General features: G+C 45.1%; 1 protein-coding gene across 1 annotated transcript in view; it reads right to left on the bottom strand.

The window, feature by feature from the left end:
- Positions 1-35: 35 nt before the first annotated feature.
- The window catches only part of Bmp6 (bone morphogenetic protein 6), a 171,394-nt gene continuing 146,810 nt past the window's right edge, over positions 36-24,619 (bottom strand). Inside the window, exons 4-8 of the mRNA XM_013016628.1 lie at positions 19,098-19,246; positions 18,151-18,348; positions 2,571-2,647; positions 1,211-1,321; positions 36-1,120 (exon numbers count right to left, since the gene is read on the bottom strand). Coding sequence (XP_012872082.1) covers positions 971-1,120; positions 1,211-1,321; positions 2,571-2,647; positions 18,151-18,348; positions 19,098-19,246 — 685 coding nt within the window. The 3' untranslated portion in view covers positions 36-970. The remainder of the gene's footprint in view (positions 1,121-1,210; positions 1,322-2,570; positions 2,648-18,150; positions 18,349-19,097; positions 19,247-24,619) is intronic.

The raw sequence follows: 24,619 nt of genomic DNA, 5'->3' as shown, positions 1-24,619 counted from the left end.
GCTTCTATTTACAAAAAAAAAGCTGTAAGTGCAAATAGATTATAAATGTATTTAATCAGTTTAGTATGAAATTGGTTTCCCAGTACATGATTGTGAGAAAGACTTTTAAAAAATATTCTAAAGATTTCATCTGAGCCTTGCTTTCTACAAGAGACATTGTGATTCTGGTTCATAAACAGCACACGCGTGGCTTTAGCCCTTGTGGAGGCAGGGTGCCCTTTCCCCACTGGTAACCCTGCAGCATGGGTAGCTACTGTACACTAGGAGGCAGAAGGCTGTGTGAGTGAACTAGACTGGGTGCTTCTCAGAGCAGTCCCCTGAAGAGGTGTAGCACTGCTTTTCACACTACCTGGTAACAACTGAAGGCCACTGCCTTCCCCCATCTCCTTCTCCAGCAACTGTGCCACTTTGGCTCCTAACAAGACAACTGTGGGAAGGGGGAGGTGTGGACATGGGTTGTTTGGACTGAATAGTTTTATGCTATTTTATACTAATACAACTCCAGCACAAATGTAGCCACAAATAGACAAAAAGGCACTTGTAGAGCCTGCTTCCAGTCCAGGCTGTGTGAAACTATCCTTCCTGGAATGAGATCTATGAACAGAAACACCACCCCCTCCTCTGTAACAAGTCCACCCTTCAAGATCATTAATACTATGAATAGCTTGATCTAAATTAAAGCTAAAACTAATTTGGGAGTGGTGGTGGCATTCACTATTTGTGCATTACTGAGACCTCATACTGCAAATGTCCAAACTCAGTGTCTTACAGACCCATAACTACTCACTCGCAGTTTTTTACCTAGTGAAAAGGATCTCATTAATGAGATCTAAAATCTTCATTGGGCAATAAGGCACCGGCAGGAGGTGGCTTTGGCCTCTGTCCCATTTCCACTGTGCTTGTATGGCTGGTAAGGCAGGTGAGTAGAGGAATCCAAGTGGAACAGGTGTCCCCAGTGACTGGCTTCTACTTAATGGCATCCACAAGCTCTTACGACCATATTCCTGTATTTTTTCAGGATGACATTGGAGTTGTCATCAAAGTAAAGAACTGAGATGGCATTCAGTTTGGTTGGTGCGCAGCACGGTTTGGGGACATACTCAGGATTCATAAGGTGAACCTGGTCCAGAACAGAAGGGGAAAGGGAAGCATTATTAATGATGCGTGGCTGGGGCTGGATTCCCATTTAGAACTGAACCCCAGAGCTCACCAGGGTCTGCACGATGGCATGGTTGGTGGCGTTCATGTGGGCGTTGAGCGGGAAGGAGCACTCCCCGTCACAGTAGTTGGCAGCGTAGCCCTTCGGTGCGATGATCCAGTCCTTGACATGCAAGCACAGGAAGCAGCAAAAGGTCAGCACACTCCTACAGCCTCTGTGCTCCCAGGAACCCCGTGAGGAGGGAACATCGAGGACAGGTGGCCAGACAGGTGCAAGGAGACAAGCATGTGTCCAAGTTTACAAGCGACTGGCAAAGCTGGGGTGTGGAGTTCGGGTCTGATTCCTTGTCCCTGTCCCTGCAGATCCACGTGGCCTTAGCTGCCTGGGACTGCAAGCTTTATGATTAACTTAGGGTTACAGCCTAATGCCACATGACATGAAAACTTTCCAACACATCTTGCTTCGCAAACACCCAAACTCAGCAGCGCAGTGAGTGGGAGTTGCACTTACCGCCATCTCCGGAGAGGATCTGTGTATCACTAGTTCAAGGCAAGTTTGAGATTGAAAGGAATATTTTTTCCATTGAATGTATATTGCTTTGGTTCCATCATAAAGGTGAAAAAAAAATCCTATGTCAACCCCTTGTAAGTTAGGGACTATGTATTTGGGCCCAAAGATCTCTGCAGGAGCTTATGGTGTTCTTGTCAACTCACTTGCATATAGAAATGATCTTCTGGGATAGGAATGTAGTTCAATGGTAGAGTGCTTGCCTGGCATTGTAAAGGACCTGGGTTCTATCCTCAGTATTGCAAAAGAAAAAAAAAGGCAGAGGGGAAAAAAGGAGGCAAGAGAAGGAAGAAGAAAGGAAAAAAAAAAGATGGAGGAAGAAAAAAAGGGTAAGGAAAAGGAAAGAATTCCATCATTTATCATCCTTAGTTGAATTTGCTTTGTACAAACTAGTGGTACCTGTCAGATAGGAAGCAAAACATTTGTGTTCTGTATAGGTTGAGCTAATTTTTAGCCACTGGAGAAATTGGTGTTTTTTTCAAAATGTTGAAACAAAATTGGTTTAGTGTCCAAATAAATCTGTATAGTTGCAGATGATACAACTGCAGAAATTGTAATATATACCCATCTTATATGACCTGTAGCTTTGAAAGAATGAGGTAAGAGTGTTAGAGGATATGAGCACTGACCATGAGAGTCTCAGAGCCTGGGACGCCAAGAAAAGCACTTGTTACGCTAGCAGGCGAGGCTTTCTCTGACGCCCCAGCAGTCTGAGCATTTGTGGGTGCTGAGGGCATCCCTGGAGGGAGCCATCTTAGCCCTGAAGCTCCAGGTCCTTGTTAACAGCAGCTATCCGGTGAGAATGAACTACTCAGAACCTTTGCCCTCATGGCCAAGAACTCACCTGCCATCCTAGGTCTTGGAAACTCACATAAAGCTCATGCTTCCTGCAGGCCGTTTTCAATTCACTGCTGTTGTAATCTGTTGGAGAAGATTGAGAGGTCCCTTGATTTAAAAACTCACAAACTGGGTGCTGGTGATTCATATCTGCAATCCTGGCAGCTACTCAGGAGGCTGAGATTTGAGGATCATGGTTCAAAGCCAGCCCAGGCAAGAAAGTCCACAAGACTCTTGACTTTGATTAACTATCAACAAGCTGGAAGTAATAGTGTGCTAGCCTTGGCCAAAAGTTCAGGGACAGCACTCAGGCTCTTATGCATGTACGCAAGCATGTGCACATGTGCGCACACACACACACACACACACACACACACATAATAAAAACTACCCATAAGAGTTTGTCCCAGACCAGCCACGTTACAAGGGACAGCTGTGACACACACATGGTTACCCACAATTCCACTACCAGTGGTCTCTCAATAAAGTTTCCAAGAGTGTTTCCTGTACTCTCCTCTGCCCATTCTAGGGGTCACTCCTGATTCCCTGTTGACATGAACAGACTCCAAGTCATACAGATAAGTGTTATGCACTGACAAGATGCCTACCAGATGGAAGATACTGTATTGCCTTTTACAATTGACTGTGCCAGGCAGGATTCAGTTTCAAACATGGACCCATCCAGGAACTGCATGGGCTTTTAAAGATAGGTGGTAGACCAGGAGAATAAAGTGCTACAGAGCAGAGCCCTACCAAGGGGCTCAGGCATGGGGTGGAGGGAGACACAATGTAGGGCCTGCTTACTAGCTTTGTACTCCTGCTATTGTTGAGCTCTTTTGCTTGCATTAAAGCAATGACTCTGAAGCTAGACAGAATCTGCTAAAAGCTCAGGTATCTGCCCTGTGTAAGTCATAAGTCACCAACCTGGCCTAACCTAATCCACATCAAGAGGCCTGGGAAAACCTGAAGGGTCAGAATAGCTCTTCCTTGACATGCCTTTTGCCTGGTCCCATGGAAGATAACGAAATGAATACAAAGAGATTCCATTCTATCCTCCAAAAACATCCACTGAGTGGTGTGAGAAGTGGACACAAGTAGCTCAAATGCAATTCAGAATATGAATGTCAGGGGACCGATAGGTACCACTGGAGTTAGAGAAGCGACAGGATGACAGGAGAGGGAGAGAGGAGCTCTGTTGGAATGAAGAGACGGGAGAGAGTCACAGTGAGCCTTTGAAAGTTTCTGAGCTAGAGTGATATATTTAGAATCTTGATTCTAAAGGATTCATCCATCTGTTAATTGTGTCCGAGAGTTCCAGAGAGGCCAGAGAGAAGTGGGGGAAGGGGTGAAGATGGGAAGGTGAAGGCTTTGGAGAAAAGGTTTTCTTGTAAATAGACATCAGTGAATACTGAGCCTTGATCGTGGGTATGCTACCCTTGCCCCATCAATGCCCACTTGAACTGGACTTTCATATTTGCATTTCTGGACTCCCTGGCCCTGAGTCATGATGTTTGGAAGGAAAAGAGACAAACAGAAGAACCAGGCCAGTGACTTATACTAGAAAGAAAGATTGAGGCTAACTTTGTGAGGGTGTGTTCATTTTAAAGTTACTCATTCTGCCCACCTGCCCACCTTACTTCACCTCACCCAACCACTCAAGCTATAGCTTCAAGGACCCAGGAGGAACAAATGAAAAACCACACTGGAGGCAAGTTTTCAGAGAGCCAAGAACTCTCAGTATAAACCACCATTGCGTGGCAAGGCAAAAACCGCCTGCTAAAAATAACACCTCAACCAACATGAACCATAGAGAAAAAAAACCCTGTCAAGAGGGGAGTTGGAGAGAGAGGACTCCAGGTTAAGAGTCATCTCTGGATGAGGCTACAAAGGAAGAGTACCTAAAATAATGGAGGAGATAAAACAAGGGCTAACCTGGGTGGTTACAGGTTCATGCCTGTAATCCTAGTTACTCAGGAGGCTGAGATCTGCAGATTCATATTCAAAGCCAGCTCTTATCTGCAAATAAGTCAGCAAAAAGGTGGAAGGGGAGGTATGGCCCAAGAGGTAGAGTAAAAAAGTGAAATATGGATACTGAGTAAGTAATACCATCTTCTCCTCGTTGTCATCATGGAGACTTCTGAAAACTCTAGAGGTGAAATAGGTCATTCTTGGACTTGCAGATGTGTCGTGTAGTTTAGCTCCAGAGAACACTGCTTTCGATTGCCCTCATTGTTCACCCTAAATAACTTGCTTTGCTTATGTACAACACAAAGCAAAGGTGAGGTCTCCTTCCTCACACCCATCTTGTGGTTTTTGCCTTTATAAGCTTTGTGCTAGTTACACTGGGCTGTAAGCTTTGGGGCAGCAAGTTCCCTGGCAGTCCCAGGCTTTCTAAAAAAGACTCTCTATTCCACCTCTCAAAATGTGGCTTCTCTGTATCTTGCTGATTGTTCTTGTATAAGAAAAGCTAAGAGAGAAGGAGGTGATCCTGAGATCCAGACCTAGTACTAGTAAATTTAAAAAAACCAACAACTAGAAACCATAAAGCCAAAATATCATGGTAAAGAACAAAGATTTTAAAAAATAGATGTGAAATGAGGATTGACTCCCATTGATTCCCTCATGTGAAGCAAAGCACCAGGTATCTGCTCACATGTGTGTACACAGGCAGGTCACTCTAACCTTGGCTTAGCTCACCCCAGGCAGAGCATTCTACTTTGGACCTGTCCCCAGTGCCCTTGTCCCCCAAAAGACTACAGCCCTTTTTTTTTAATTTTCTGCTTCCTTGTTCAGACCTACATAAACCTGGATCCAGTCCCTCCTACAACCTCTAAGCCTGCAGGAAGGTCTGTGCCCTCGCTGGCAATCAACACTCCTACCTTGTTGAAGACCGAGACTGGTCTATTCCTTTTCTGTTCTCCTCCATTTTCCTAACAGTGAGTAGGGCCTAGTAGTACACGTCTGTAATCCTCACCCCAAGCTATTTGGGATGGCATCCAAGGCCAGCCCTGGACAAAAGCATAAAACCCTATCTGAGAAAGAACTTAAAACATGGACTAGGAGTATAGCTGGAACACCTGCCAAGCAAGCAGAGTGCTTCAAGTTCAATCCAAATAAAGAAATAAAAAGGATGAGTTAAATATTGGACTAGACATAACTGAAGTGAAAGAATTAGTGAAGAATTAGACATAAATAAGTTCAATGAGTCCTAAGCAGAACACAGGAACACCCAAATATGGTGAAACTGTAGCATATTGAACAGAAAGTCACAGTTACTCAGAGGTTAGAAGAAAATTACTGACAAAGCTATGCCTAATAAAACATACTTAAAAATTAAATATCATAAAAATGATGTTGTTGATTACAATCTCCTACCCAGGTGAGGGTGGAGAGTGGCTTGTATGTTGTTTTGGTTACACAGCTTTTGGAACCCATCTCTTTGGGGGGTGGGGGGGACTTCCTGCAGTGAGAATTAGGGTCCCATTTCCCACGGCAGACACCTCCCTACCTTGCTGCTCAGCAGTTCAAGTTCATGACTGCATCGGAGCCAATCAAATGGGCTGAGAGAAAATCCAGAAAGGTGGCAGCCAGTGGGGGGTGGTTCCAGTTAGGAAACAGTCATGAGGATATTAGAAGAGCAGAAAACAGACAAGATCCACTTTAATGGAAAGTTGAAGAGGAACATCGTGAACACCTGAGGAGAATGGGGAGCCAGCTACACAAGGTGGTGCTCTAGGGGCTGTTAGCATTAGCCTCGCCTCAGGTCCTCAGCTCCACCCAGACCTGAGCTCTCCTCTGCCCTAGAGCCACCCCCATAGAGCTGGCCACTCCCTCTCTTCCACCCAGACCTACTTTGCACTACAGACTGGCCTCAGAGCTACCCACCTGGACAGGGGCAGATACCATAACACTCCCTATCCCAGGGGAGATGTGGCCCCTCTAATAAACCTTATAATAATTTTCTCCTGTGCCTGCCTGCTCCTTGTGGTCTCCTAGGATGGTCATGATAGATGTAACAGGGGCAGGAGGGAATAAAGTAGGGTCTTAGATGTGTGGAGAGTTGCAGAGAGTTTCCTGAGGTGCTTTGAGAGTTCATAGTAATTGCGTGAATGGGCCTGGTTCCAGCGATCTATGGTTAATGGCTCTGCCAGGTAGGGCTTGCAAGGGGGAACTCATGGGTGGGCTTTCACATGTTTAGATTAAGATTCTCTGCTGAAGCCCAGCGCCAGTGGCTCACGCCTGTAATCCTAACTACTCAGGAGGCTGAGCTCTGAGGATCGTGGTTCAAAGCCAGCCAGGGCAGTTAAGTCCATGAGACTTATCTCCAATAAGCCACTCAGAAAACCAGAAGTGGTGGCTCAAGTGGTAGAGTGCTAGCCTTGAGCTGAACAGCTGAGGGACAGCGCCCAGGCCCAGAGTTCAAGCCCCACGACCAACAACAACAACAACAAAAGATTCCAGGCTGAAGAATTTTGGGCAGGTGGGGATGGTCAGTGGGCCATGCTGTGGGAGCAGCATTGAGATATGAGAACAGATTCCCATCAGCCCCAGGGGTAGGGCCCAAAGCACATATCTGTGACTCCATTTTTTAAAAAAGTTTTGGTGCCAGGATTGGGGCTTGAATTCACAGCCTGGGTGGTGCTGTCCCTTAGCTTTTTCATTCAAGGCTGGCACTCTACCACATAAACCACAGCCCTACTTTTGGCTTTTTGTGCTTAATTGGAGATAAGAGTCCCACACAGACTTTCCTGTCTAGGCTGGCCTAGAATGGTAATTCTCAGATCTTGGCTTCCTGAGCAGTAGAGTGAATGGTGAAAGGATCTGTCACATCCATCCCAGGGGACCACACAGAGGCAGGGAGGCACAGGAGAAAGATTATTACAAGGTTTATTAGAGGAGCCACATTTGCCCGGGAGAGAGAGCTCATGGCTGCTTCCACTATCTAGGTAGCAGCAGGGTCTGGGGGTTAGGAAGTGAGGTAGATGGGAGTTCAGGTGGGTCTGGGTGGAGAGAGGGAGGGGCCAGCTGTATGGTGGGAACGCCAGAGCAGGGAGGGGCTCTCAGATCTAGGTGGAGCTGAGGACCACAGGTGGGCATAATGCCTACAAATAGTATTGAGCCTTGGGTGAAGGCTCACCTGTGCTCTTCTGAGCTTGCCTCTCCAGTCTTTCTGTTGTTGTTTAGGTCAGTTCCTTGATATCCTTAAAGTAACTGACTTTTCTCTTTAATTTAGAGTCCATTGCTACTACATGCAACCGAGAGGCCTGTAATGTTTGTTTAGCTTTTACTAAAGTGCCCTCAGTGCAAGGACCAAAAATCTTCACAAAGTCAATCTTGGCCACATAAAAAGCAAGAGATGTCTACAAGACTTTCCTCTGCGGTCAGGAAGGCATGGGCAATATGAAATAATAAAGAATATATCTGGTCTTTGTTGCCAGTTCTTGGCAGAGCTTTGAAGGCCCTTGGAATTTCCTGAGATAGGAGTTTCTGTGTGATGCTAATGAGGCCCCAGGATCTGTGGCTCCAGATGGGTCCTTAGTTAAGATGTGGGCCAAGGACAAGATTACAGGGTTAGAATTTGGGGCTAGCCTTATCTCTGGGGAAAGGGTATAAGAATGAAGACTGAATTCAATCATGTGGCCAATGATTCAATCCATTGCCTGGCAAGGAAACTCCTACATGCCAGGGTTTGGGTAGGGCTCCTCCCACAGAGGTAGGGCTAGTAGGAGATAATTAGTCATGGAGGCTCCACCCTCAGAAGGAATTAATGGCACACAGTGGGAGTGAGATAGGACCAGCTTAGTTACCTTGGGAGTGGGTTGTAATAAAGGAAGCCCACCTCACATGTCTGTTCCCCCCCCTTCTCCCACACGATTTGCCAATTTCTGCTGTGCTCTTTCCACTCAAATCCAACTGGCAGAGACAGAGGCCTTTATCAGATGTGGCTAGCTGAACTTGAACTTTCCAGAATCATGAGCTTACAATAAACCTCTTTTTCTTATCAAGTACTAGGTCCCATGTATCTTGTTACAACAACACAAAACAAAGACTCCATAGTAGAACTCTGGCTATGGAGGCTCAGTGGTGCTTCCCGTGTGGTGAACACTTGGATGTTCTGAGGGCATGGTGCACCCAAGGAGGATGTGGGAGCCCCAAGTCCTCCCCTCCCCCAAACACTCTGTTCTACAGACCTCTGCATGTGGCTCTTTCTTGCTGAGTTGTCTCCTTTATAATACCATGATAACCATTAAGCATAGAGCATTCTTGAGTTCTGCAAGCTATTCTAGCAAATTATCGAACATGAGTGTTCATTGGGACATCCAACTTTGTAGGCAAGTCAGAAGCACGGGTGACTTGAGGACTTTCTTTGGCTGGCACCGATTCGCCCCCCCTGTCTGGGTACCTCCTTGCTGGAACATGGTCTGTCTGCACTGACTCCATGTGGCTTTTGTCAGAATTGAATTGTGTTGTCAGAACAAGAAAAACCTCTTCACATCTGGATTTCTAGTTTCTCTCTTTGCTGGTTGGAACCAAGATGACACAAAGGACTTTGCTCCACGGTTTTCTCTAGGAACCTGCTGTTGATCTGACTTGCTTTGTGCCCAACAAAGAGAACTTTCTGGGGGGAAGAACAGCTATGTCTTTTAGAGCTACACAGTAGCATTTTTGTTATTAACTAAGGTTTGGGCCAGAGAGAGAAAAGGCAGGAATTCAACCCTCTTGTTTTCTTCTCACAGATACTCTCAGGCCACACTAGAGTTTCCTTGTAATTCCGGGGTAAGTGCTGGCGAAGGATGTACAAATGTTTGTGAAGGCACTGCTTCTCAGAACACTTGTTTCTGTGGCTCACGGGCCAGTGTCCTGGGTTCTACAACAACTTATGTGGATCCATTTTGATTTTTGTTTTTCTAGATGGATGGCTGCTGGAAACACCTTCCCCTCACCCTTACCATCTTTGATGTTTGTCTAGATGAGGGTCGGAAGAAGGCTGAAAGTGAGCACACATATCTACTTGGGGAGAGAAAGGATGATGGCATCCTTTGTCCAAATGGGTACACCAGTCAAGGGCAAGGCAAGAAGAGAAAGCTAGCTGAAAAAAAGGAAAACAAACAAAAGGAAGCCCCAAGCCACGACAGCCTAAGCCTGATGATGACAGTCCTGTGGGCCACCTTCAGCATTTGACTAGCGGGTAGCCTGTACCCAAACCATGGAAGTCATTAGTTTATGACTATGTACAATGCAATACAGAGGCAGAAACAAATGGGTGTCTGACTGGACCCAGTCACAGTGAGGGGTGTGCCAAAGATAAAGACTGTAGGGGAGAGCCCTCTCTTCTGTGTGGAAAGGGCAGAATGTCCAGCCTTTGCAGGGAGCAGCTAGCTGGGCCAGCACCAACTCCTGGAACCCCTGTCTCCAGCAGCAGCCACACGATGTCCCACTGCCACACCTGGAACATGGGCTGTGTGTGGATGTCATGGGAATGGCCCTCCACAGCCTCAGGGAAGATGTCTAGGTGAATTCACTCAGCCTTTTCTGTGTCTGGTTTTCCTGAACAGCCAGACACATACAATGCAGCACAGTTTGGACACCAAGTTCCTCTCTGAGCCCATGACACCGGGCTGTGGAAGGAAGGTCACCTAGTAGGGCCAAGCCTCACATGAGCAGGCAAGGCTGGACTGACCCTCAGGGCCCTCAGGGCCCTCAGGGAGGCTGGGCTGCCAGGCACAGGCACTAGGAACAGGTGCACACAATCCGGGAAGCCGAAACTCCAGGGTGGTACCGACCACTGAATCCTAGTCCAGACCCCAGGGGCTCAGCAGCCCCCCTGTTGTCTTTTCCAAGCAGAGAGCTACTTGAGGTTGTCTCAGACAAGGAAAACCACCAGTATGGGTGTGCATGTGTGGGGGGGGAGGGTAGGCTTGGGGCTCCATGGTGCCTCTCCCAGCTTTACTGAACTTGAACTTGAGCTACAAACTTGCCTCAAAGGACGCTTCCCCCCCCCCTTCTTCTTCCCCACTCCTGAACTGACTACTTTTGTTTCCCTGTGCTCCTAGGATGACATAGACAAAACAGTGGCTGTGAAAATGGCACCTCTTTCTTCACTGACCTGGCTGCTCTTTCCATATCTCTGGCCTTATCAGCCCTGTCTTATCCAAAATAAGTCTCTGGCTCCCACTCACCCCACGGAATCAATACAGCCATTGAAGGACACAAGAGATGCCCGCTCCTTGTGTCACTGACACTAGGGGAGGGCAGGGGTCCACATGGGGATTCCGATTTCTGGTGTCAGTCTCATAGCACTTGATTTTGTTTACGACCTGGAAAGTTAGCCCTCAGGGCTAACAATGAGATCCTCTTCTGTTTTATTCTAAGCTTTCCAAGATCTCACGGAGCTCCATTTAATCAGACTATGATAGAGTCTCAACTCCTGTCTTGATTATAAAATAATAAGGACCCAATTGTCTTAAAAAAAAAAACAACCAAAAACCAAACACCCCCCCAAAAAAAACACCCCAAACAGCACCATGGCTTTAATATCAAATATCCTCCAATAGGCTCAAGTTGAATGCTTAGTCCCCAGCTGGTGATGATATTTGGAAAGTGGTGGAAATTTTCAGAAGAGCCAGCTGGAGGTAGAAGGTTACTGATGTTGGACCTTTGAAGTTTATACCTGGTCCACAAGCTGTTCCTTGCTCTTTGCTCATCTGGAGGTGAAGAGATACCTCTGCCACCTATTTCTGCCCAGCACGATATTCTGCCCAACCAACTGTAGACTGAGCTCTTTCAAACCGTAAGCCAACATAAATCCTTCCTCTAAGTTGTTCTCTTGGGTAGTTTGGTCAGTTGACACAAAAATAAACACAGACAATTGATAACAGAGAAGGGGGTTGTTTCTGTGGCTAAATGTGAGTTGTGACCATGCAGCTCTGAGGCCTTTGGAACTGGTTTGTGGAGGAATTTGGGAACATTTGGAAACATGGGCTAGAGATACTACAGAATTTGTTTCTCTTATTGCACTGTAGTCCCATACCTCCTATTTATGCCCCTATTCCTCCCTTTCAGAACAACAATGTTTATCCTTTATCTTTGTATGCTGGAAGTATGAGACTTTATTTTTTTTAATTTATTTTGTACAAAGGCTCACAGCTAAGAATTTGCCTTGAGTCCTAGAATGGAATTATGTTGGAACTGTAGAGACTTTGAGGAGCTTTGGAGAAGGACCAAACACATTTTTACATTGTAAGATGGCCTTGAATCTTCGGAGGCTAGGAGTGGAATCCTAGAGCTTGTGTGTTGAATACTTGCTCCACAGCTGGTGGTGCTATTTGGGGAGGTTGGAGACTTTAGGAAGTGGTGTCTAGATGGAGTACGGGGGTCACTGAGGGAATACCTCAAGTTACACCTTCCCCGTCCTCTGCTCCCTGTCTGTTATGAGGTGAAGAAGCTCTTCCACCACATGTTTCTGCCATCGTGATACTCTGTCCAAATGCCTTGTGGCCTTGCAACCATGTACTAAATCTTTGAAACCATAAGTCAAAAGAATCTTTTCCTCCTTTAAGTTGTTCTCAGGTTATTTTGGCCACGGTGACACAAAAGTAACAAATGCAAATAGACAGGACTCCCCCTTAAAGATGGAATTCAAAGCCTCCCCATGCTCCAACCATCTGGCATTCACTCTTTCACTTCCTAGACTGAGAAGCCTCCTGTGCCCTCCCAGAGCTTGGTAATAAATAGTGAATTATTCAAGCATCTTGCAGCATCTGTTTACGCCTCTTTGTTATAGGTTGTATAGCTTTCATCTGAAATACGTACCTAAAGTTTGTTTTTGTTTTTTAAAGTTTGGGGATATCTGCATAGACTTTATCAAGTGGAATATCTCTAACTAGAAAATCCAAAATCTGGAACTTTATGAGTGCTCAGAAAGTTTGGGATATTTGGAACATTTCAAATTTTGGATTTTGTGATTGTATTCAATTTCTGTACTGCCTTTGCAAATTATAGGTTATTTGCACATTCCCAAGGGTTTGTTACCCAGAGAGAAGGTAGAAAGAAACTTTCTAGTGTTTCATATCTTGACAACCATCGTCTTAAAATGATTTAATGGTGAAATCGAGTGGAGAATAATAAACATGGCATTTGAAATGACCTTAACTTCTGATTCACTAAAACTATACCGCTCTCCATCTCTGTGGAAAATGAAGACTGCAACTCATTAAGGATGGTCTGAACAAGGCTTTCTTTTTCTTCTTTTTTTTTGTGGTCGGTCATGGGGATTGAACTCTGGGCTTGGGCGCTGTCCCTGCGCTCTTCAGCTCAAGGGAGTGCTCTACCGCTTGAGCTACAGCGCCACCTCCAGTTTTCAAGTGGTTTATTGGAAATAAGAGTCTCACGGACTTTCCTGCCCGGGCTGGCTTTGAACCGTGATCCTCAGATCTCAACCACCTGAGTAGCTAGGATTACAGGCATGCCAGCGCCTGGCAAGCCTTTATTGCTTAACAAAGACATCTGAAAGCTAAGCTACAGGTCCTAAAAGATCAAAATGACAAGTGTTTTTTGTTGTTGTTTTTGGTCATAGGCTTGAACTCAGGGCCTAGACGCTGTCCCTGAGCTTTTTTTTACTCAAGGCTAGCATTGTACCACAGTGCAGCTTCCAGTTTACTGGTGGTTAATTGGTGATAAGAGTTTCAAGGACTTTCCTGCCCAGGCTGGCTTTGAACAGTGAGATCTCAGCCTTCTGAGTAGTTAGGGTAACTGTGTGAGCCACTAGTGCCTAGAGACAATTAAGTTTTAAGCTCAAAATGACAATTAAATTCCCAACTTTTCTGAAGGAATAATGATATAATTTGCCTCACTTAGGCCATGTCAATTCCTTCCAAGCCTGAGATTGTTCATGGTGAACTCACTCAATTTTGGCATCCCAACTCATAGGAGCCAATGTTGAATTACTAGAAACACTGTAAGAATGAGATTACAGTCTGTGGAACAAAGTAAAATCAAGAGCAAAAAAGTCACATGGTCATTGGTGGCATAGGCTTGTAATCTGAGCTGCTCAGGAGGCAGAGACAGGAGGATTGTGGTTTCAGCCTCACCTGGAAAAAGTGAATGAGACCTGATCTCAAAAACAAGTCAGATGTGGTGGCTCAGGCCTATGATCTCATTTACATGAGAGGTATAGCTAGAAAGATCACAGTCCATGGCCAGCTCAGGCAAATGCATGAGACCTTATCTAAAAAGTCAAGCAAAAAGAGTGTAGCTTAAATGGTAGATCACTTGTCTACCAAGTCTAAGGTCCCAAGTTCAATCTCCAATGCCACTAAACAAAATAAGTGCATAGTTATATTTTCCCCAGGGCCCTTAAAGGTACATGTTTGTGTGAGTGGAAAAGAGCTAGAAGGAGAATTTGCTCTAAGAAATGCTCACTGGTAGCATTGGGGATGATGACAAATCATGACCCAGGAAATGCAGAGTCCTGAGAAGGTGGTATAGAGAGGTGGCAGAGCTGGGTGTTGACAGTACATATATAAACATCAAGAATGAGAGAGACAACTCCACCTTTATAGGAACTATTCACAGTGACAGCTAATACTTCCACCTGTCATCTGACAACATGTAGGTCAGTGCTGAGCCATGAGCACCCGCAGCCAGTTGGTTAACATGGGAGAAACCTCAGACTCACTAGCTGACTTGGTTATAGGTACCTCCTTCTCCTTGTGTCTTGTGATGATCCTAGAAACTTAGCTAGTAGACCTTAGATATAAGTGCCTAAGGAATCACTGTGCAAGGCCTTTGCTCATAGACCTCACAGTAGTAGCCAAGGGGTGTCACAGTCCCCCAAGAGACAAAATAATGAATCTAAGAGACATTCTAGAGGAGAGAGAACACAGCAAGTTTTCAAGAACTAGAGACTAAAAAAGTTAACTGCCAGGTCCATGAGAATGATCGATGGGCTGTGCAGAGGCATCCTGGTCCATAAGACCAATCAAATGTGCAAAAGCCATACCAGTGACTCTCCACGCTGGCTGGCAAAGTGCAACCCACCTAACATCCATCATTCCTGAGGAGCTGACAGCTGCCGAGTAAGCAAGGCCACATGAAAAGCCTCCTGGGAGACTTCCGCAAACCACCCACAGTCTAGCGCACGTGTTTGGAGAGGCCAGCTTGAAAGGCAAGCACTTGTGCTAGAGTACCTTTTTTTGTGGTGGGAAGTGGGGAGGAGGCAGATGGATGCTCCTTCGCTTGCTCTCTCAGGCAGCCTCAGCTTAGTTGCTAACATATTCTCCTATTTCCCTGCGGCTCTTCACCCCGATGACAGGCAATCTGATGAATGATGCTCACTGCTTGACCCAGATGCAGGCCAATCCCCAGTGGGCTGCTTCTGCACGTGGTTACTTCGGGGAAGAATCAATTCCCTGGGAGTGCATGGTGGAAGATGGGGGGCAGCAGAGGCCAAGCAATCTCTGCCTTCAACCTTGTGAAGGATTTACAAGGAGAAAATCTGCTGGAGTCTCACCAGATACAACAACTATTCTGACTCAGTACCCAGCTCCCAAGTCCTGCAGCCCCTCCACAGGCCTGGGGGGGAGGGAGGAGGCAGGGAGGGAAGTACAGGAGACAGATGTGTACTCCTCCACACCATATTTCTGGAAATTCCTTCTTGAGGGGGAACCTCTCCCCCTCTTAACAGAAGAATAAAGAAAAGAGAGTATATAAAGCGTTCTTCCATAGGCCAAATACAAGCAGTTTTCTAGATCACGAGACAGGGTCTTTGAAGAGAGTGGGAAGAAGGGGAATCCTTTGTATTAACTCTTTCTGAGGGCTTTTAAGGCCAAGCAAACCAGGCTCCAGTGGCTCATGCTTATAATTTTATAACTCAGTAGGCTAAGATCTAAAGATTGAGATTGCAAGTCAGACCATGTGGAAATGTCCATGAGACTCTTATCTCTAATTAACCAATAAAAAGCTGGCAGCAGATGTATGGTTCAAGTGGTAGAGTACTAACTAGTCTTGAGAGAAAAAGCTAAGGAACAGTACTCAGGCTCTGAGTTCAAGCACTGAGCCTAGACATACGCACAAGCATCCATGTACACACACACACACACACACACACACACACACACACACAAACACACACACACCCATTAAGCCAGAGGGATTTGGTAAAAACTCTTTAGTCCTGGATCATAGAAGGGAACAAAACAAATTTGGGAAAGAAAATTTGAGTTAAGAGTAAAGGAGGGGTGGAGAGACCAAGGAAAATTTGGGGCATTTTGCATCTCATTACAACCCAGATCAACATCAATATCCATACCTCATTTTAACTCATCAAAAAAAAAAAAGGTGAAAGGAACTTGGAATATAATCATTGGGTGACATTGTTAAAACTCAAACTGGACAACATGTTTTCTCAATTAAAAGAAATTGCTATATGTACAAATTGAATCAAGTGAAATTTTAATTTGAAAAAGCAATAAGCAATTCAAAGATGCTTTTTGGTCTGAGTTCCACGTATGAAACAGACCACAGTTCATGAATGGATTGAATCCTGCCATTGGCAAACCTCACCGAAGTGCCCAGGTCATTAGCTCTATTCAGGAGGCTGTCTCTGAAAGGAAGAGGAAAGCATGCCTTTCTTTTTCAAAGTTCCAGTCATGATTGTTCACAAGAACATCCATGTGGTAAGTGTCTCACAAAAAACACCAGGACCATAAGAAACAAAACGTCACAGCACACTGGGTGGTAGATTCTCGAGTTCTACATCCCAGTTATTGGTTAAAGAGATGCCTAAGTCACAACTTAAAATTTATGAGACCCTTCTCTCCAGAGAAAGGGTGAGTACTTAGGAAAGTTAACTCTAGGTACTTAATATGAGATGTATAAACAGCTGCTTGGAAAAATAAATACATGGTCTTGAAGGATGATACTTCTAACATACACCCTTAGCACTTCCTTCCTCCTGGGGTGTGATTCATCTTGATGGCTATTATAAACTAGATTAAACGTATTTTCATATAACCCCAACTAGTATGCAAGGTGCACACCACCCCCACTTTTGAGAGAAGAACACTCAGGTTCAAACAGGTTGGGTTTGTCCAAAATCACAAGGCAGCAATCCTGTGAACATGTTCCTGATTGCAAGTCTTCAACATCATACTTGATTCCTGTGCTATGCAAACAGTCAAAGGAAGCCCAGAACTTACAACACTAGGTGTAGCGTAGGAAATGTCTGGATTTGAACTCAAAAGCACTTAGCTATATGGTCAGCTGTGTAGGGAATGTCTTGATTCCCCTTCCCCTCTCCATTTCTACCTCCCCCAAAGCCACAGCATTGGAAAGACAATGACACTCAGGCTTCTGAGGGCCATTTCCTATCTCTTGCCCTTGGATTTGCCTCTTTTGGTGAAACGGGGCTGACTCAGCTCTAGCTCCAGGGGTGAACATACAGAGCAGGCCTGGCTAATCAGTGCACCTTCCCAGCTTCTCAGCCTAAGAGGACATGACAGAAGCATGAAAGAGCATTATAGCCTGGCTTTCTAATGAAACTTCTACAGAACAGGGGTTCTCTATCAGGGTTACGGTTTCCAAGGCTGATGAAATCCCAGAACTGTAGGGTGCCTATTCAGAGACTGTCTTTCTGAAAATTCCACCCATTAGGGAAATATTTGAGGAGAAGAGGGAAATGTTTAATGCCATGTGAACCCATGGATCCAGCGATGGCTAAAGGCAAAACCTCTGAACCTCCCAGTTAAGTGGCCAACAAAATCCATTTTAGAGACTGTTCGAAAGTTTACTTGTCATCATTTCCAGCTAAGAACACTGATAAATACACAAACACATAGTTTGAAACAGATTGAACATCGTAATGTGAAAAAATGATGGGAAGGGTAACATTGACCAAGATGCACAGTCCTCATAACCTGATGTTGAATTTGAAGCCCGTTTGTACAATTAAAGATAATTTTTTAAAATATTCTTTAATCCTAGCTACTCAGAAGGCTAAGATCTGAGGATGCAGAAAAGTCCATGAAAATCTTACCTCCAATTAACCACCAATAAAACCAGATGTGGCTCAAAGTGGTAGAGCACTAACCTTGAGCACAAAAGCACTTAGGTCCTAAGTTCAAGACCATGGACCAGCAAGCTCCCTCCCTGGCAAATACTGCATAAACTTACCCTCAGTCTATGTACACAAGTTGCATACATATTTCCTTAAACTCAAGTCTTGTTCCTCAAGACAAGTTATTATGAATAGGCAAATATTTTCATATCTGATGTTCCTCTGACCTCGGTCCTCATGAGTTTTGAAATAAGGAAGGCATACTACAACAAATAGAAATTAAGATATTTCCATGGTTTCGATATGAAAAAAAGAATTGGAGAAATCTAACAGAACAGAAAGACGCTTGTGTGGAAAGAGGCAGCCAGGAGATCTGCAGCCCGAGTCTTTTGAGCAACAAGTAGTCCACTCCATGGGCCTCCTAGGAGTCTCTCCAGAAGACAAGTGACTGTGAAAACTCATTGTCACCCACAGGTCACTGCATTTGTCATGCAGAACCTGTTCAAGCAGAAGAGGTTGCATTTGTACCTACCTGAAGCGCTGGAGACCCGGGACACGTCTTGAGAGTGAGTGGAGCGATTGCGACTCTGTTGTCGGCGCCGACTGGAGGCGGATCTGGTGGTACGCACGTGGACCTCACTCACTTTGAAGAAGGCCACCATGAAGGGCTGCTTGTCATAAGGGCCGTCTCTGCCCACCAGGCCTGCCACACGGGGGTTGATGTGGAGTCCTTGAACACAAAGCAAAGCATGGCCCTCTTTATTCAGTGGCACTTGAGCCTTGGAGCTACACCACGAGTAACTCGTTCTAGCACCCTGACTGCTGGTACCAAAGAATGAGTGTGAGGAGGAAGTTTTATGCACTCTCCACCTCGCCCAGCTCCGTGTGGCTGGGCAGAATCAACACTCTCTGCCATGTGTACCTGCTTCACACCACGGAGCTCTCAGGCTCTGCCACTGCTCCTCATTCAGCCATGTTCACGTTCCTTCTGATCTTATTTCTCCCCAGTCAGTGAAACCACTGGGGAGTCAGGACTAGTCACAGCAGGGAACTGAACTTTCCTGCTTTGGGAGAAAAGGGCTTCACAAGGATCTCCTTGGCTAATCTGCTGGGCAGTCAGAGTTCCAGGGCAGTTCCTGTCTTCTCAGATGAAAGCCCAGGGCCTCACATATGCTGGATGCGTGCTGCGCCCCCGAGCTACTTCCCTAGACTGCCTGCCTTTTTCTCCCCATCCTCCTGTCTTTCCATCATTGCTCTTGGATCGTGGGAGGTAACTTGGTGCCAGCCTGTCCCTGAGCCCTTGCAAAGAGTCATCAAGGGGAAGGTTTGGTTTTGAGTATAGACACGAGGGAACAGCAAGCGAGATCATGCTGGAGCCAGGACTGGACTCTAAAGCATGATCGTAGGACAACTGCTCCCGAGAAAATGAACGGGAACATCTACAGGCCCAGTCTTGGCCATGGGCAGCCCTCTGCTTACCATCCCGTGTCACCACACTCAGCTGCAGCCCCATGTTGTGCTGCGGGGTCACCACCCACAGGTTGCTAGTGGCTGTGATGTCAAATTCCAGCCAGCCTTCTTCCGAGGCCCACACAACTCGAGTGTCCAACAAAAATAGGTCCGAGTCTCTGAAAAAAAAGAAAAGAGAAAGAAAAAACAGAGCAGGATGAACAACGCCGTTCCTGGGTCTCACCGTGTCATGTCTACTTGTCAGAATAAAAAATGCCAAAGTCAGACTGTGCCCATCTGTATGACCAGCATGGTTCTGCTTGGCGTGACACACTGTGGGACCTGGGCATGGCACACGACCATGTCATATGACAATATTTTTCAGGGATGTCGCTGTCACCTGTACACAGAAGGTGCCTCCCCTCCCCCTAAGGCTGTTGCTCCTCACACCAAAGACATTCTTGGAATTAAAGTGTAAGTAAACATAGCGCATTTGCTTTCATATGTTACTGCACTGTTATTTATATATTTTATGATGCTATTGGTTAATGGCTAATGAACTTTACAAAGAGAAAGCGAGGAACAGGTTGAAGACAAACTCAAAATCAGGACCCAAGTTAGCACTGACAATGCTGTGATTAGCTTATACTTCTAAAAAAAAACCCAAAGATCATCACATCACATGAAAGAAATAAGAAGTCATGTCTCATTTCTGAGTCGCCGTCCATTCCTCTGTAACTAAGTCTCTAAATACTCCAGGATGAAGGCTGGCTCCCTTCAGGTGGACTGTGATTCTAAAGCTCATCCCAGCACAGTTGGGTTCTCCCGATTGGTTTTTGTCCTTGAGGTCAACATGAAACTCCTGCCAACCTTACCTTCCAAGTAGCAGGAACCATACATGTGGGTCAGGTCATAAATATTTTTGGTTTTCAACAGGCATGAACTCAGAGGTGAGGGAAGATGGTGTGAAGGTTTTGTTCTCCCCAGACCCCTGCCATGTGCCATAACAGGTCAGATGTAGTGGCTGGCTGTTTTGTAAGAATGTCTGGGACCCTCTGAATCTGAGTTCACATCTCAGGGCCTCTAGAAATGGAGTGGCCTGGAATCCCCTTACCACAGGGAGAGGCAGATGATAGCCATGAAAGATTCAAATACTCTGGGGATTGGAGAATTTGTTGCCATACCTTACAGGGATAGAAACTTTGCTAGAATTACGTGTAGGCTGACTGAGCATCCTGACTCTGAAAGATCTTAAATCCAAAATGTTCGATCCAAATGTTTGAAAACTTCCAACATGACACCAGAGTTAGCAAATTCCACACCTGACTTAAATATAATGAGGTTCAATCCAAGTCAGGCCTGCTAAAGTTATTACTTAAAATTGTGTGCCTGCCACATAATCAAAGCTCTATAAATACCTTCAGGCTATGTGCATGAGCTACATATGAACCAAAAGTGAACTTTGTGTTTAAACTTGGGAATATGTCCCAAGACAGCCATCCTGTTCTCTCTGTATGTATACATGAGTACATGTGTATATACATATATATTTTTATATGTGTGTATACATACATATAAATATACATATAATATATAACGTATATATTACATATAATTATACACACATGCACACACACTCAAAAGACTTCCGTTTCCTAACTTCTGGTCCTTCTGGTCCACTTCTGGTCCTAAGCATTTTAGATAAGGGTTACTCAACCTGTACTGAGCATCACAATACTAACAGTGTAATTTTAAGTAAGTTACCAAGTTCTTTTATCTCCTTTGCTTTATTTGGTCTTTGCAATCATCCTAAATGCTACAGTATTGCTATCTCTACTTTGCAGCTGGGGAAACTGAGGTCTACATAATGCACAATCACACAGCCAAGATCACAAGCCAGCAAGTGGGAGAATTTGGTGATAAGAACAAGGAAAGGGACTTTCCTTTTGGCTGTGACAGATTATCTTTTGAGACATCCTGAGACAGGTGAATGAAATGCACCTGTCTCATTTAATATTTTTGTGAGGCCAAGAAATATCTTAAGAATTTTAGGTTTCTTTTTTTTCTTTTGTCAGTCATGGGGCTTGAACTCAGGGCCTGAACATTTGCAGTTATTCAATAGCTCTAATTCCAGTGGTGGTGAATGGGAGATTAAAAGTCTCACAGAATTCCTGCCTGGGCTGGCTTTGAACCGCAATCCTCAGATTTCAGCCTCCTGAGTCGCTAGGATTACAGGTGTGAGCCACCAGCAACCAGTTTAAGAATTTTTTATGTCTTGGACAACAAGAAACCAACCATTTTCCTTGCCTGTATGGCTGTTCAGAGAGAGGAGAGAATCTGTTGTCATCTTCCCAAGTGTGGAGGGTAGCTACAGCTACGGGAGTTTACTCAGCTGCTTAGCAGAGTCTGTGGTGGCTGAGCTCAGTTGTGCGCTCTTTAAAGTGCTCCCAGACATGGATGTGTCTCACCCGCTGTGGACAAATCACCCCCTGTGATTGGGACAACCACTGTGACAGGCAGACAAGGGTGTTCATGGAAAACAGCAAGAGGGGAGCTTGAGTCCAAAGCTTTGAAGTTCAGATGGAGAGAAACATAAATTCCATTCTGGAAGGTCATAGAAAACCCTTCTCCAGAAACAACATAGGCCATATGAAGAGCACTGTGGGAAGAGAACCCTGGTCTAAAGGAAGCTCAGGACACAGTCGTATTGCAAGGGCAGAATTTAGCCTGCCTTCTCTACAATGAGTGGGAGGAAGGAAGCTCCGGAGATGAAGGGATGCATGCTGAACCACAGCTGAGGACTGGTTAAGAGTTACCAAGTGTTGATGGTACAACAGACACCTAACATTCAAGGGGTATACAGAAAGCCTGCCCAAAGTGCAAGTTGAGGCATGGCTGTGCAACAGTTGGAATACGCTTTTAAAGACTAGGGTTTATGCCGGGCACTGGTGGCTCACACTTATAATCCTAGCTACTCTGGAGGCTAAGATCTGAGGATCACAGTTTGTAGCCAGTCTGGGCAGAAAAGTCCAGGAGACTCTTATCTCCAACAAACTACTCAGAAAAATCCGGAAAGTGCTCATAAGGAAAGACAATATTCAGGGAGGATGCTTTGAGATGAAGACCATTTGCTGTGGCTCAAGTGGTAGAGCACTAGCCTTGAATGAAAAGAAGCCCAGGGACAGTATCCAGGCCCAGAGTTCAAGCCTCAAGACCAGCAAAAAAAGAAAAAGAAAAAAAGACTAGGGTTTATGCTGGGCACTAATGGACACTCATGCCTATAATCCTAGCCACTCAGGAGACTGAGATCTGAGGATTGTGGGTCAAAGCCAATCTAGGCAGAGAAATCCATGAGACTCTTTATCTACAATAAACTACTCAGAAAAAAAAAAAAAAACAGAACTGGAGCTGTGGCTCAAGTGACAGAGCACTAGCCTTGAGCAGAAGGGCTTAGGGACAGTACCCAGGCACTGAGTTCAAACCCCACAACCAACCACTACCACTACCACCGAAAGAATGGACTTTATGATAAAGGAAGTTGAGCCTATTGCAGGACAAAGCTGGTGATGAGACAGAAAAATACCATCTGAAAGAAAAAAAGGAGGAAAACAGAGAAAAAGAAAGGAGAGGAGAATGAATGGCATGAATGGAGGAGGGAGAACATGAATTACAAGTGCACTTGGGGACGACAAGGAAGAAAAGAATTGATGAGAAGGGTTAATTATCCTGATGAGGGAGAAATTAAGACTACATGATTCATCACTATCATCAGCCAACCAACATGGGTGACAAACTCTACTACAGTTACCCCAATGCATGGTTATTTCCATGACATACTTTTCTCTCTTTCTTTGTGCCAATACTGGGGCTTGAACTCAGGGTCTAGGTGCTGTCCTTTTTTTTTTTTTTTTTTTGGTATAAGGCTGGCATTCTAATACTTAAAGTACTTGAAGCTCCGCTTCTGGCTTTTTGCTGGTTAATTGGAGCTAAGACTCTCATAGACTTTCCTACCTGAGCTGGCTTTGAAATGTGATCCTCAGATGTCAGTCACCTGAATTGTTAGATTACAGGTGTGCAACACCAGTACCCATCAGTGACATACTTTTCTGAGTGTATAATGAGGACCATGCCAGGTCTAATAGCTGAGCCTTGACAGATTAAAACTCAGCAATCCATGTCAGTGAACAGGTCTTGCATTCAGATGGAATTTAGATGGAAGATTATCGAGTTCTTTGGACAGGAAGAATAAACAGGGAAGTAATGCACCGACTTAATTAGACCAACTGGGACAGAGGAGGATGGGCACTGTGCTGTCATGCTGTACTCCCCAAGACCACCAAAGAGTAAGATTGTACTACTATGTCCTTCAACAGCTGAGGGAATGGTGGAGCCCTAGAGAGGGTCTCAAGGTCACACAGATGTGTCAGCTTGAAATGAGAAATAAGGACCAACTCCCTAACCAAAAGGTTTGAGAATAGCAAAGGATTGCAATCTGGGACACATAGTCTATGTTGTAATGGATTATAGGCACAACAGAAGAAGTCAAGTCATAGTTTATAATAAAAACAATATTCAGGTAGGATGCTTTGAAACAAAGACCGTTTGCTGTGATCGCTTGAGAGAATCATTGCACAAGCAAGTGTCCTAGTGCAAGAGAAGTGTGTGGAATACAACACTTTGAAGGAATTCTTTACTATTTCTTGGCATATGTAGAAGACAACTCCTTTGTGGTCCCACTGGATCCATGGTTTAGGTTTGACATAAGTGATTCCATTTTGACACTGACAGCTTTCATAGGCATTGAGACAATCAGAATTGAATCGGAGCCCAGGTATTTTGCTATCACATCCATGAAAAGGAAAGTCAAGAAATGTACAGAATACAGACGGGATATACTGAGAAAGGTTCAGAATAAGGTAAGGGACAAAATATACTACTTATAAACACTAAAGTTTACAAACACAAAAATATAATGAAGTACCCAAGGCAGGAACACAGAGAGCATGAGCAGGCCTCAGACATTTGGGTCAGGGTTGGGGTGAGAGGTGCATGCAAGAAAGGCAAAATATGCCTGATCCGGCCATACAGATAGTCAAACTGTAGTGGAATCTTAGGCACACTCCCCATCATGACATCCTCCTCCCAAACACAAAGTCAGTGTTCAATGTGAGGACATCACTAACACTTGCTAAGGTTTGCCTGTGACCCCCAACATTCCCGTGTTGGGAACTTATTCTCCAATCAAACAGTGTTTCCAGGTAGGGTCTCTAAGCAGGCAGAGTCTCTGCGAATGGATTTGCCATCGTCACTAGCAGTGGGATCCTGGTAGAAGGAGTTCATACCTTCCTCGTACCCTTCTTTGGTGTGCTCCCTTGCTTTTCCACTTTGCATCATGTGATATTGTTGTGTACTCTTTCATATAGGAGGTATACTGTTCAGACTATGTTTCAAATGTTGCCAGTAGGAAGATAGTAAAACAGGAAATTTCAAAGCAGAGTATGACAAACCATGGTAACCCCCCCCCCATACACACACACACACAGACACACACA

The sequence above is a fragment of the Dipodomys ordii genome, unplaced genomic scaffold (genome assembly GCF_000151885.1).
Source record: "Dipodomys ordii isolate 6190 unplaced genomic scaffold, Dord_2.0 Scaffold32, whole genome shotgun sequence".
In the NCBI taxonomy this organism is placed as follows: domain Eukaryota; kingdom Metazoa; phylum Chordata; class Mammalia; order Rodentia; family Heteromyidae; genus Dipodomys; species Dipodomys ordii.
Note: the sequence above shows the minus strand (reverse complement) of the source record. Positions and strands in the feature narration are given on the sequence as shown.